Source organism: Amblyomma americanum, chromosome 9, assembly GCF_052857255.1.
Source record: "Amblyomma americanum isolate KBUSLIRL-KWMA chromosome 9, ASM5285725v1, whole genome shotgun sequence".
Taxonomy (NCBI): Eukaryota; Metazoa; Arthropoda; class Arachnida; order Ixodida; family Ixodidae; genus Amblyomma; species Amblyomma americanum.
Window position 1 is genome coordinate 119,164,551 of NC_135505.1, and position 14,003 is coordinate 119,178,553.

Below are 14,003 nucleotides of genomic sequence, written 5' to 3' on the forward strand. Positions count from 1 at the left end.
TTTTCCCGTACAAATTGCACTCGATTGCAAGTTTTTAAATCTAACGCCGAAAACTAATCTTTGATTTTTCGAGGGTGTATATACAGCATAAAAAATAACCAAAAGTTAACTGCAAATTGTAGTCAAATTGTATACAGGAACACTACGTCGACATAGTGTTCCTGTATATGCACCCACAGGGAGCCGAGTTGAGCGTGTTCTTCCTTGCCGCTCCGAACGCCAACCACCGAGAGGCGATCACATGATTTTCGTGACGTGAAGTGTTCGACTTCCCGCGGGAAAGCTGACTTCGCAGGCACAGTGCCGAGCGACCCCTCGTCAGCTCGACACCTCACGTGAGCCCGCGCTGGCGGCTAGATTTCACACATTTTCCGTGCAGACCTGTGGCGTTAAGTTTGAGGTTCTGCTGTAGTAGTGAGCGACGCAGTCGTCAGCTGTGACAGCGTGCAGTGCGCCAAACTGCAGCAACCGCATTGGAAACGGCAAAGCGTTTTATGAACTGCCATTTGGAAGGTCGGCGGCTGAAGTGCGTCGGCGATTGAAGTGGCTTTTGAGAATGAGCCCCGTTAAGCGCGACCAAATATTATCATTTAATAGCGCAGATGAAAAGATAATGCTTTTTAATGAAAATGAGGTAAGCTAATATTATCAACGAGAAAGAGTACTTGCAATGTCATTTAAAGATTCCTTATTTCACTGCATTTAGAAACGGCGTACATTTAGTAAAATGTTTTAGGCGAACAAATGAGTTTCAAATTTTTTCGGTAGGTCAGACTCGCCTGTTCAATGCATTGTTGTTGCTTTAGTCTGCCTGCCTGTAACAAGCTGCAGAATCATTTTAATGTGGTTCTAGGGAGATACGTTTTCATATTTTCCTTGCATGACTCGCACAGATCATGCGGCGGTGCTAGTTTTAAAAAGTAATTAATCTCTATACTCTTTTTTTTCTAAAGACGAGCACGCAGTAAGACAAGACGAGACAGACGCTGTCCCATCCGAAATGGGACTGCTTTTTCACCTGAAATTACTTGTTCCAGAAAAAAAATAACTCTCAGGACGTCACTAGTAGTTTCCGTCAATTTGTCATGACTACAATTCGCTGGTAACTTATGGCAATTTTTTTTCATACTGTATGCACACCCTCGGCAAATCACAGATTTGTTTTTGGCGTTACGTTTAAAAACTTGCGATCGAGTGCAATTTCTACGCATATAAAAAAAACAAGCCCAAGCGCTCTACACAGCGAGCCCATGAACGCAACCCCTGTACGCCCGAGCGGTGGCTTACCCGCACAACTTAGAACATGATGGCGGACCTTCTCGCAATTCTGCTCCCTGCGGGATCATATACAGGAACAATAGTTTGTATATGCTCGCCACTGGCCTACCTCTATGTGGAGACAGCTTTCCCGATGGTTTTTACCAACATTGTGCCGCAACCGTTTCTTGTACAGCGGTCCGAGTGCTGTCATACGGCTTCTCGATGCATATAGCTTACATGCGCTAATGAAGTTAGAGGCTAGCTTGCGACAGCACTTCGAATCTACGACATATGCACGTTCAATTTAATGCCTTCGCTCGTATCAAAACTGTGATGCAACCGTAAGTCGTACAGCGTTTCGGGTGGCTTCTTACGCGCGCGTGTGTGCGCGTGGGTGGTGTGTGCGGGGGTGGGTGTCAGTGCACCAACGGGCTGTAATGCTTTCGCATTCTCACATGTAAGCAGTCTTAAGTGCCTCTGCCAATTTTTTTTTAATGGCACGTCTATTCCTGTTAGAAAGGGCGGTCGTCCGAGAATGATCCTGAAACAGTGTTCAAATTTTGCATCGTCCTCAAAATAGAGTTGGTGATATGTAATGACGGCACACGCCATGAAGCGCGCAAGCTTGTCGACACATTGTATGCGCTGCTCATTCTCGCAGTGAGCGCTAGAGGCAGAGCGGGTGCTTCCAAACGATCACCACTTGGCACACTAAACGGACACGCCATTCTCGGACCGTCTATCTGATGACGCAGCGATGTATTTGAGCCAGCGACGGCTTGTCCGGGGCTTTCTGTACCCAATGGTAACTGCCTGAAAACTGTTTTGTAGCGATAGCTACAATACGGTAGCATTTCGAGCTTTCAGCGTGGTGGCGCCGCCACCCTGTAGCTGCGCGCCACCCTGGGGCTGCGCCGCCACGCTGTCGCGGGGTTGATCACTTGGTGCGGAGAAGCTGCCGGCGGCGCGGCGCCGTGGCTAGTCACCTGGTTCGTCACGTGGTTGGTCAGGTGACCAAGTTCCACTCAGCCAGCTGTAGCTGTCGCGTCACTCCAGGTTTAACCAGAGCTAAACCACCGCTATTTTTTTTTCGGAACATATTTGCAAACCTCTAAAGTTATTTTCATAACGCAAAAAGTACAATTCAGTTGATCAAAAATTTATTGTTCACTGAAAACGAGACCAGACCCCAGTTTATCTGCAAGCTTTGAAGCTAATCCCAAGGCAGGAGATGCATCACGTACGATATCGTCTCAAGTATTTCACAAAGGGTCGAAAACTCCAAGTCGTAGTCTACTTACGTATTAGCGCACTTAACGAGCTTGGCCACTCACATTAAAAACTGTTTGGAAGTATATGCTGGGAGCTAATTTGCTTCCTCCTGACAGCCGATGTTTCTTGTTCACTCAGTGTTAAACATATTTACCATGCAGAAAATTTAATTTAGTCCGCCATTTTTTTCACCTAACCACATCAGTTTTGTTTCCGAAAGGCCCAATACATATAATTTCCACACCCCATTTTCGGCGACAATATACACAAATTCCAAAACTTTATGCCTGCTAGCCCTTCAGAATAAGTTAACGCCTTCCTTCTCTTGCACCAGAGTGTTAGCAATAACACGGAGCAGGAACGTTGTTATCGAGATATGCGCGGGTACAAGCTCTGAAACAAGGGCAAAATGATTTGACCATGTCGAAAAATACTAATCAAATATAAACACGAGCCTCTTTTCTCTGCAGCTTAAATAAACCACGAAATGCATTTTACGCTCTCATTTTCAATTGCCCTTACCTGCTTTCTTTGTGTTTACTTCCGTGTTGTAAGTACGCTTCTTTGACTCCTACATGGATGGGCTCAGGTAAAAATAAAAGCCGCCCACGTCCTTACTACGAACATTGTATGAATGATATTGTATAAATTACTCTACATGCAGGACCGCATACTTAAGTTAGATTTTTCTGATAAATTCGGATGATCTTTGCAGGAGCGGAAGTAGTATTTCCGTAAGTACAGGATTGCTCAGTATAAAAGCGAACACGCGAGCGAATGGCCGCCAAAAGCCACAGAGAATGGGCCGCAGCATGCACATGCGCCTTAGTGGCCAATTCTCATTGGCTTACGGCGGTAGCTTTTCGCGAAGGGTGGCGGCCACGCGCTCGCGTGTTCCTTTTCATACTGAGAGACCCATCAATAGGCTTCTGCGAAAACTGTGGCAAGAAAAGTGCTTCGAAAGCACTTCTCTTCGTGCTTCGTAAGAGTGCTTTGTGGAACAAGTTTCCAAGTACCAAAACAGAAAACCTTTCTGCGCTGTGATGTTGACAACGAGTTGCCCGGTCTATTTGTTCTTCCACAGTGTACGTCGTTCACATGCTCTTGCATTATGTGTCCCTACTGGTGCGCACTGCTGGTTTATTGGTTTCTGGAAATACTTAAACGTCGTCAACCTTTCAGCTCCTGCACTCAGCCAAGTGCTCCAAACCTACATAGCGGAATTAGGAAGGCTTTATGAATAAGGATGCTCGTATCACTGTTCAGTGGATTCTGGAAAGAGGATATTGGTGCCGCTTACGATGCACATAGTTAAATGTATCCAATGAGCGGAAACTTCAGAAAACTTTAATGAAGGAAAAATCAACGCTTGCATGGGCTTGTATGTGAGTGATTTCTTATTCCCGCACATGTCGCCAGGAAGAAATTCTTCGCAGCTAGTTTTATGGGTCTTTTTTTTTTGTCCATGGTTAATCCAAACGACGCTGGAATGCTGTAAAGAAAGAGAGAGAGAGAGAGAGAGAAGAAAATTATATTTTCAATCAATGCTTTCTAAACCTATGGAAGCCATTTTGGTCACGGGTGGGCCAGCAGCCCATTTTGAAAACCAATCCAAACACGCATAGTGTAGCTCTGACGCTGCATAGAATACGAATAGTCCAGCTAACAACAGAACCAAAAACGAATTTAATAGCGAACGAAGAGAATCAAATATGAATCGAATATTTTTACAGAAATTTGACTCACGGAAATTTACGGAAATTTACGAGGAATTTACGGAAATTTGTGGTGTGTGAGCGAAAAGAGCGAAGCCCTATCTACGGCACGAACTGCGATACTGCACTATAACTCTTGAAGCGTTATCTACAGCTGCCAAAGGATGCAGCTCGCTGATATGTTCTAGGGCAACGCCACACAGATTTAGCAAATTAGCTCTATGACGCGCATGTGATCCACTCAGGAAATGTAGCTATTATTATTGCTGACCATAATGAGCGAAATAGCACCACATCTCGATAGTTGAGAGGGGTGTCAGCTACGAGTCATGGTCTCTCAGATCGGGATAGTGCGTCCCAGTTTACTGAGCATGAGTGAACATTGCTGTTTTTAGACCCTGTAGGAGAATTATGACCGCTGCCACATGACCACACCTCGCCGCGGTGTTGAGCCTCCTGCCCGCGTCAGCCAAATGGGACAGCTTGGAGCGGAGCGTCAGAGTGTGCACTGTTTTTGTTTTCGCGAATGTCGCTGACGAAAATTGCTGCTTCTTCATACCAATAACTGAGATCTTTAAAAGCTCTTCAAAACTTATTTGCTTCGTTCGGAATAATTTAGTAGACGCAATTTTCTATTATTTCAGCGCATCCAAGAAAAGAATATCCATCGATCAGATATTGAGATTAATCGCACACCTTTAATTATGTCACGACAGGCCAGTGCTACCCAGATTATATGGCGAATTATTAAATTGAATGCAAATGCCGAGAAAAACCACTTGAAACTAATTCACAAAATGAGCCCTGAAGAGGAAAGGGGCGCATTGAGGGGTGCTGTGTTCGCCTCTTCCGTTTGGCGTTTCTGACTGACGCTACATTGCCACATGCATAAACTAGTCCCGCAACAGTCTCAGGCGGATGAAAGCTACACATCCCAAATACGTTTGCTCAGCAGGCTGTTTCCCACCTGTTCGTAAGGCCACCACAGAAAACGAGGCAAGTGCCGCAGGGAAAGCTTATGGAAAGTAACATATCAGATATTTACAGTGAAAAACGTTATTGGAAGTCAGCTGGGTGTCTTTTAACAATCGAGCTCATGCTACATCATGCGATACAGCTACATCTGTAGATCAAAATCGGTTGTGTTGAAATGGGCTAGTGCGCCCAGAAATTCTTTTAGTACGCTTTGTAGTTTCAAAAATGGACAAACTGAATTGAGCAGGAGCAAAAACTTTTCAAAATTATTTGCAAGAACTTATTAAATTTCTTAACACAATTATTCTGGCATCATTCCTGTGATATTATAAAAGATTTTAAACCGGCGTTCTTTTCCTGCAGTTGAAAATCTGCCAGAGGTATGAAAAATTAAAGAATAATTAGTATTTTAGCGTACCTGAAACAACGTTCACCTATTTTCTTGAAGCTCTTTTCTGCACCCGCCATGTACTGGTATGAAATAAAAAAACAGAAAATTCACGTCCCCGCTTTTTCTCAAGCTGAAATAGAACTTGTCAAGTTCAGTGTGTTGTTCGCATTTGAACTATACACGCTTCAAAGCATTTTCTTCAATTTCAGAAAAAACGCGATTGTGTCCCTTTTTAAACGTCGTTCACAATCTCGTCAATTTGGAGATTTCTACACACTTACCAGCTTAGCCATCTGTTCAAAGAAAAACGCGGTTTACATCGTAATTATCTTTACGGACGATTTGAATCCACGTCATAAAGGTCTTGGAAAAATGTCGTGTCAGAATGAATAGTGCAAAAGCATTCCTATTTATGACTACTTTATGTATTAGCGATCTTTGATGCTTGTTTAAGTATGCATGCGTAAAAGTCTCCTCTTAATGCGTCGAAATGGTGTTCTATATTATATGGAAGGCATCTTCAATGTTCCATACTCTATAAAGTTCCACACTGCACTTCCAGCGACTCGTATTTTGCGATCACTCCGAGCCAAAGATACGGGTTTATCAAGAACGTAGTGTAGAATATTTTTTGCAGTCCCTGTTTTTTACAAAACCTAAACACCTGACTATCAGAAGAATACCGTGAGCCTATACTTTCTGCCAATATTACCACCCCTATAATTTATATATGAAATCTTGTTATATATGAAATCTTTTGGCAACTGACCTCACAAATTATGTCGCATCGGCTTTCGTGCACTTACCTACTTCCTAAAAACTACCTCAGAAGTAGATATTTTAACAACCACTACCATCTTGTACGCTTGGATTATTAACTCTTGTAACCCTTGTCTCGCAAAGAAACCACGGTATCAACAACATGCTGCCACGTCTTAAACTAGCTGCCTCTAAACGTTGTAATGGACCTGTTGCGCAGTACTCACATCTTCCTTCTGCCCTCCCTCAGCGGGAGGAGCGGCCACCGTGATTCTATTAGTCATCGTCTGCGACATTAATATCGTGGTAACCAGAGACGCCAAAGGTAGAGCCATCGCCTGAACCTCCTCTCCTCTTCTGGCCACCACCGCCGCCACCGCCACGTCTCCTGCTCGGCTGCTGACGTTGTCTGCCTTCCCACCCACCATCTTCTTCCTCGTCTCGCCTAGGTGGCGTCTGTCTGCCAGAACCACGACTTGGAACACGCCTGCCTGAACTGCCGCCACTCCCACGGCGCCTTCCACCTCCAGTATGGCCGTTTCCGTGGTCTTCGCCACTGTCTTCCGCCACAATAAGTTGGTGAAAGCCAGTTACAGTCATGCCATCACCGATATCACCTGCTGTCTCAGGCGCCTCACCACCACCAGGCTGCCTGCCGCCTCTCGAGTGATATCTCTCTCTGTCTGTATCTTCTTCATCTTCCTTTTGGCGTCTGCGTCCCCCAGAACCACGGCCACGGTTACGCCCGCGCCCCCGCCTGCGACTTGAGCCTCCACCTCTGCGGCGACCTCTGGAAGGTGAACCTTCTTGGTCTTCCTCAGAGCCTTCACGACCAGGACGTCTGCGACGCCCACGGCGTCTCTCTTCGTCACTCTCTTCGTCACTCTCTTCTTCTCTTCCTCTGGAAGGCCGCCTACCTCCATAGTCTTCCTCGGGGATGCGCCGTCTGGGAACGCCTCCAGAGCCACCAAGTTCTTCATCCACCTCTTCTTTCCTTCTTGGAGACCCGCGACTACCGCCTTGTCGACGACGAGTTGGTGCTTGACTGCTGGGACCACCTTCCTCAGTGCTGTCATCCGCTACTTGGATATCATGATACCCAGTTACACCGAAACCACCACCCTTGCTTGCTTCACGACGGATGCGTACGTGGATCAAGGACCGTTCATTGTTTTCGTCCTGACTGCCTTCGTAGATTCCTGCACAGTGATTTAGAGAGAAAAAATGCAGTGAAAGGAGGTGGCTATTGATCGTAAATCGATGATGGGTCTATTCTAGAAACGCTGGCGCCCGCCATAGTGAAACTGCTGCTGCGAGCCGTAGTTGAACTGCTTTTCATTTGCATCGAGCATGCGCCTTCAACGTTGCAGTAGATCGGAATAATAGCATTTCTTATTTCTGGTCGAAAACTATCCAGTATTCTGCAAAGCATTGTGAATTTCTAATATCTATTGTCTACAGAATATCTGACAAGACGGTTGAACTTTCACTTGTCTTTTCGCTGTAACGCATTTTATCTATGAATCAGCTTCCGCATTAGAGCCACACGTAGAAAAACTAAAAATCATAAAAACTGTGGCACATGGATAGCTGCGCCTCATTTTCCGAATAAATTACTATTATGGTAAATCTTGCAGTTAATGGCTAATGCCGAACAGGCTCTCTTCACCTTTTACGATTTCTCCTCTGTTGTGCTTGGTTACTGATATACCAGTAATAAAACACCAAACCACTGCCAGTGTCACTTCTTCGTGGCAAGATGAGTGAAAAATCTGAAGCTTTTTAAACGCCACAGACGTTAAACGCTGGGTTTCCGGCATAAAAATTCTGTCTTCCATTGTATTTCACAATCCTCTTAAAAGCCGGCTCCCCCGCGGATAGTCACAAGCGAATTCATAATGACGATTTCAGAATTGAAAGCAGGAATAAGAGTTTCCACTACCATACAGTAAACACTTTATGCTTTTAGTAAAAACTGTCTGCCAGATTTTGACTACGGAGCCAAGTCACTGCCAAAAAAAAAGTCGCCAGTGTGTGCGTTTGTGCGCAGTTGGCTCTAAGCAAAAGAAAGCCTGAAGTCAGTACCCTGGAAGGGACGCCAACTCAAGCGTCTGGCCTCGGGTGACAAGCAGGTGAGAAAGAGGGTAGAATATGGAAGACGATTAATGAAAAAAAAAACAGTATGTATAGATATGGTCTGGTCACGCCTCAATGACTCACACCAAAAAAGCTTCGTTCGCGATGCTGAAGATCGATGCATAACCAACGACATGAATGGCTTACGCCAGTCAAGTCTGCAGCTCACAAAGCACCAATCAACCATTTCATGACGAAGAAGTTAAACCTTGCTGATAAATGTAAAGTTTCTTTTGTGTGGCTATCGATTTGGAAAGGTTGGAACAACATAAAAGTTAACATTTCAATACTGTGTAGGCGTCATTCTTTTCGACGTATTTGTAAAGTGCATACTCTTTTATCTGAGTGCAACTTATGTTCGGGCTTTGGGCCGATGCATAGAGACGGCTAAGTTGAATACGATAGAACCAAAGGACACCTAACCGGGATGCTCGACCTGTTTGTCAAAATTCTCAACCTGTATTTAGTCGTTGCTATGCCGCGCCTGAAAATGCTGTCTTTTTGTCTGTTTAGTTCGCGTCTAGACATACGATCCTTTTGAGGCCAACTGAACTTTGATGCAGAAGCAAAAAAAAAATTTTTTCTTTATAGTCAAGGGCTAACAGCCTTCACGAATGCAGTATAAAACTTTTGCTCACAAAAGAAAGACTTTATAGGGCGCATGGATTGCGAGGGATTTACGAAACTTTCTCTCTTGGGTTAGGGCTAACGATCTTTATGCTTTCTGTGTTAAACCTGACTTCCTTCGCCATGAATGTAGGATCATGGGAGAGTGTGCCTTCATTTGCGACCACTTGTGAATGACGTCACAGGCACTGCGTGGTCCTGTCGCCAGGGGATTATCGTGAAATAAATCAACCCTTGCTTCTGAAAAAGTTCTGGAGAAAAATTAGCAATTGGCTAACTCCGGCAATTAGGTGGGACGACTAGTCCTGACGACCCCTAATACGACCTTCCTTGCAGGCGGATCATATAAACTATGAATGTTCTCGCGCTGCGTTTATTGCAGTCTTTGGACAGCGTAACCCGCGTATAGAGATTTCGGCGCACGTTAAGGACCATCTGAAAAGAAAACATTCGCCCTGTAAAAAGAATTTTTTCTAGTAACGTGAAAACTGAGCGACAAAAAATAAGGGACGGTTTTCGTAACAGGAATCGCTAGCAAATGTCATCATTTTTCAAACCGAAATTCGAAAAACCAACGCCATTGAAGAATGCCGAAAAAAAACGTAAAAACGAACCACTCGGAACCCAAGCTGTGGCTTTTCGGAGTCTTACAGCTTCCCGCAGAAACCACAGCTAGCGAGCACTCATTCCATGCGCGTACTGTTTGCGTCGCGAACGCCGGTCGCAAGAATTTTCAGCACTACGAATTCGAACGCCAGCGAAAGATGATCACCCTTTGTTTCAGGGCTTCTGCTTACATTCTTCAGTAACCGAGGAGACAGCGGTGGTATAGTACAGCTTTTGCAAAAATCCTCACAATCTCTGGGAACCGCAGAAGACGAGGCGGATGTTCGATTCGTTTTCACCAATCCACGCAGGGATCCCACAGAACGCCACGTGGAACAAAAGAGATAGCCATATGCTGCACATCGCTCGCGGTTCGCCGTACTTCAGAAGCGCAAGTGGCGTGAGACTTCGTGTGTGGCGTGCGTATTCGTGCCCCTAACGGCTACAGAGCGATTCTGGCATGGTATTCTCGACAAAAATTTTGAAATGCTTTTCCACACTACAGCAAACAGCCAAACCGCATTTCAACCACTAGCCTTTCAATCCATGCCGTCCGTAATCCATTCATTCTGAATGGGTCCGGCCTAACAAAGGCTCTCGTTGACCTGTATACGAATACATCATGTCCGGTAAGTTTCCTAACTGCATGCTTCTCCGCCAGTTGCACGCGTCGTCTCCTATATAGCATTTTTAAACGCTTATAAGAACAGTACTCATTCTACATTATCGCGGTTAATTTGATGACGTAGTGCACAGGTCTGGAGGCATTCTATCCAGCGCAATGTTGTTGTTGTTGTTTTTTTTTTGCAGATGGCCTTTAGTGAAATCCAGATGGCTGAAAATAACCCTGCAATTCCCTGCGCAACACACACAATACAGACTGTCAAAAGTGAGTAGTTTTCATTTATCCTTCCAAAAGTATACCAGTTGCTCACAACACTGCAGAAACACCCTTTCAAACTGATTTTTCAGTGTAGGAGTAGTAGACCACAGAGATGCAGAAGGCCTCGTGAACGACAACTTATTGCAAAACTTAAGCCTAACGACAGAACACCTTACAATTACAGCCATTTTGTTTCCACATTGGCAAGCGATGGAAAGGTTTTGCACTTTGCTATTAATTTACTCCATCCGCCAGAGCGTTTCTGCGCAGTATTTGAATGATTTGACTTACAGAAACTGTCATTATTCATGTGCAACTATGTGGCAAATATAATTCGCGTATTAAATTTTTTTAATTTTTACAATCCTACGAGATACAAGAAGTTTATTGCTTTTGTCCAGTGATTTCTTTGTCGGGGCTATAAACGGTTAATAGGAACACTTTTCTAAGACCTGCTTCATTGTACATGGGGTTTGACGTCCAGAAGCGCCACATGCGGAATAGAAGAAGAACTTATGTGCAGTACTCCGTTTTAACTTCGATCACCTGAAGTTCTTTAACGCGCACTGACATCTTACAGCACACGGAGGTGTTTGCATTTCGCATCCACAGAAATGCGGCAGCCGTGGCCGGTGTTGGACCTCACGACCTTGGACTTAACACCCAAGCACCATAGCCACTGAGGCGCCGCGAGGGGTTTGAGATGCTTCATAACCTGCAACTTTTATCTTAAAAGGATGCATGAGCCATCATGCAGCTATGGCTTTAATAAAACAAACAATAGACAGGCGTACAGACAAAAAAACTTACCATGGCTAACGTTTGCGATTGCCAGAAAAACCACAACGATATTCAAATGGCCAAGCCTTGTCATCCTTCCCAACTTGAAGTTACCATCAGCCGAATGCACTGTCCGATTGTTTCTTTAAGACGAGCCGGAAAAATTTCTTCGAGCAGTTTCATCAAACTTGTCATATCGATGCCAAGAACGTGCGCAAGGTCCACGTCCACAATGGGCTAAAAGCTAGTCAGGGTCAAGCAGATGCACAGGCTTGCTATTGTCGTTATCGAGCTCGTTTCGCAAGGAGAACACAATGAGAGGGAATTTAGAAGACGTCAAATCCTGTGACCTTCATTATTCGACACACGGCACTCTTCTTCCGTTGTCTCTATGCGGAATTTGGAAGAAATGCTCTTCTACAAACCATTCCTGTGCAACTTGGCGGCGGTTGTGAATCTCCCGCTTCACGTAGAAATGAGATAATGGGCATCCATGGTTTCTCTATCTGTTTCTATATTCCAGACGAATGCTTTTCAATTGGTCCGAAGGTAGAATTAAAAAATTATTTTTGTATAGACCATTTAGCTTAAGACTTGGAGGGCAGCAATATATAACACGCACTGCGGTTATTATTGAAACCATTTTCTCATTTCCTCATTTTCCGGGTTTACCATGCATAACAAGTTTGCCAGGAAAAATTTATTCTTGAGCACAGCTTAACTGCTTTTTTTTTTCAGGGAAAGTTCCTGCAACACGAACGGAACGATGGGTTTGATTCTTTGTTGGTTTACTTTTGAAAGCCTGAACAACAGTAAGAGAGTCGTAATAGTAATTTTTAATCTATTATCTGCTGACTGATTAACAATCTCTTGAATTCTGATTGCACTGCAAAGTTGCCGCAACGTTCAGAAAAAAACATTCGAGAGCACTGCGGTAACCCGCATTGGAGGAATGCCAAAGCATTAACGTCTCCTCACCCCTCTTCACCTCTCTTTGCTTCACTCGTCACCTCTCTTTGCTTCACTTGATCCTTCTCCTAACTTTTGCTCAGGTTAAGGACTGTAATTATGTTACAACTAAGTTTTCTCAAACGGACATCTCGTGTAAATGACTCATTTTTCCCATGATTAGTCATCGATCATTTACTCATCGGAGACTTATCGAACGCATCGATACCTTATCGATAACATTTGGTTACGTATTGATCACTTATCCTTTTCGATCATCCTTTATCGAGCTGTCACTTATCGATTAATCATCGAACTCCTACTGGTCACTTCATCTGGTTGTGAGAATTGATGTCAATTCATGCAATTTCCCAGTTGCCAAAATTGATTGTCTTAATCAAGAGACAGAAAGGACTTTATTTACACCGACATGGACCTCGGAGCAGGGACCAGCCAGAGGGAGGGTCTACCACTTGCCGGCCCTCCTGCGCCGTGACCGCAGAGAAGGTCTTGGAGTAAGCCTCCTCCGCAAGGCGTAGGACAACCTTATGTACATCCGCATTTGGGCTGCCGATGTAGGACTCCCAGGCAACTTGATCAAGGGGATCAGTCTGTTTACCTCCCGGAGGTTTGGGGCATTTCCAGATTAGATGATTTTGACTCAGAGGTACGTTGCAGAGATTGCAAGCCTCTGGGTCACCTGTAAGCTCATTATGCAGAGTAACATAAAGGAAGAAGCGATCGGTTTGAATTTTTCGCCGGGCCCTACATTGTGAAGGTGTTAGGGACCTATCTGGCGGTGGATATATCCTAAAGCTTAATCTGGGAGTCCCAGAGAGCTCCTTGTAGGTGATGAAGTGGTCTTTGTATCCGGGTAGCGGGGTCTGGTCGCTTGGGTGTATACATCTCCAGCGAGGCGATGGGCAGCCTCATTGCTTGGTAGACCCTCATGAGCTGGAACCCAGATCACTCAAACCTTCCGGTTTAGCAGGTGCTTCCTCAGTAGACTGGCCACCTGCTTGGAAATTAGGCCTTTGCCTTTTGTCTGAGGGAATAGTTTTGTCTCTAGTAACTGTATATGTTAGTGCTATCGCAGCCTCTTCAGCTTTTAAAGCGGTACGCTTATCAACAGATCCAATTACCTTCTGGGAGCGGTTCCCATCTACCACTGCTATGACCGCGGCCCCCTCTAGCCCGCAGGCATCATCGCAATAGGCTGATTCCTCAGGAGGATCTTTCATAAGTTTACTTTGAATAAGTTTTGCTTTAAGCCCCTTAATTGCTTGTCATGGATCGGGTGCATAATCTTAGGAATCGGTGCAATTTTGAATAGTTTCCGTGTCTCAAGCTCCAGGGGTTCACCGACTTAGGGTGGCTCTCCTGACGGAAGCCGTAGTTCTTGTAGTATTTTTCGGTCCGCTACAGTGGAGTTTAGCCACCATATCGGCGCCCCCTGACCGTTTTGGCAATATCTTCCCGGGTATTATGCATTCACATAGCTAGAAGCTTCTTTTTCGAGAAATTGGGGGGGGGGGGGGACGCCTAAATCTCTTCTGAATGACGCCCTGATCATTATCGTGAACTTCCTCACTTCGCCAGGATTGAGATTAAAAAAGGGGGTGGCATAAGTTATTGGCTGATTATGAAGGCA

At 44.9% G+C, this 14,003-nt stretch overlaps 1 protein-coding gene across 1 annotated transcript; it reads right to left on the minus strand.

Annotated features, from left to right (window-relative positions):
- Positions 1-3,863: 3,863 nt before the first annotated feature.
- Positions 3,864-11,566, minus strand: LOC144105414 (uncharacterized). The gene is made up of 3 exons (XM_077638532.1): positions 11,435-11,566; positions 6,600-7,571; positions 3,864-4,024 (listed from the first exon to the last, which is right to left on the minus strand). Exons 1-2 carry the CDS (start codon positions 11,496-11,498, stop codon positions 6,649-6,651), a joined length of 987 nt encoding a protein of 328 aa, XP_077494658.1. The 5' UTR covers positions 11,499-11,566; the 3' UTR covers positions 3,864-4,024; positions 6,600-6,648.
- Between the last annotated feature and the right edge of the window lie 2,437 nt (positions 11,567-14,003).

Coding starts and splice junctions, on each gene's coding strand:
- LOC144105414 (XM_077638532.1), bottom strand. CDS start 11,498: ATGACAAGGCTTGGCCATTTGAATATCGTTGTGGTTTTTCTGGCAATC. Junction 7,572..11,434: donor AATCGCAAACGTTAGCCATG/GTAAGTTTTTTT, acceptor ATCACTGTGCAG/GAATCTACGAAGGCAGTCAG.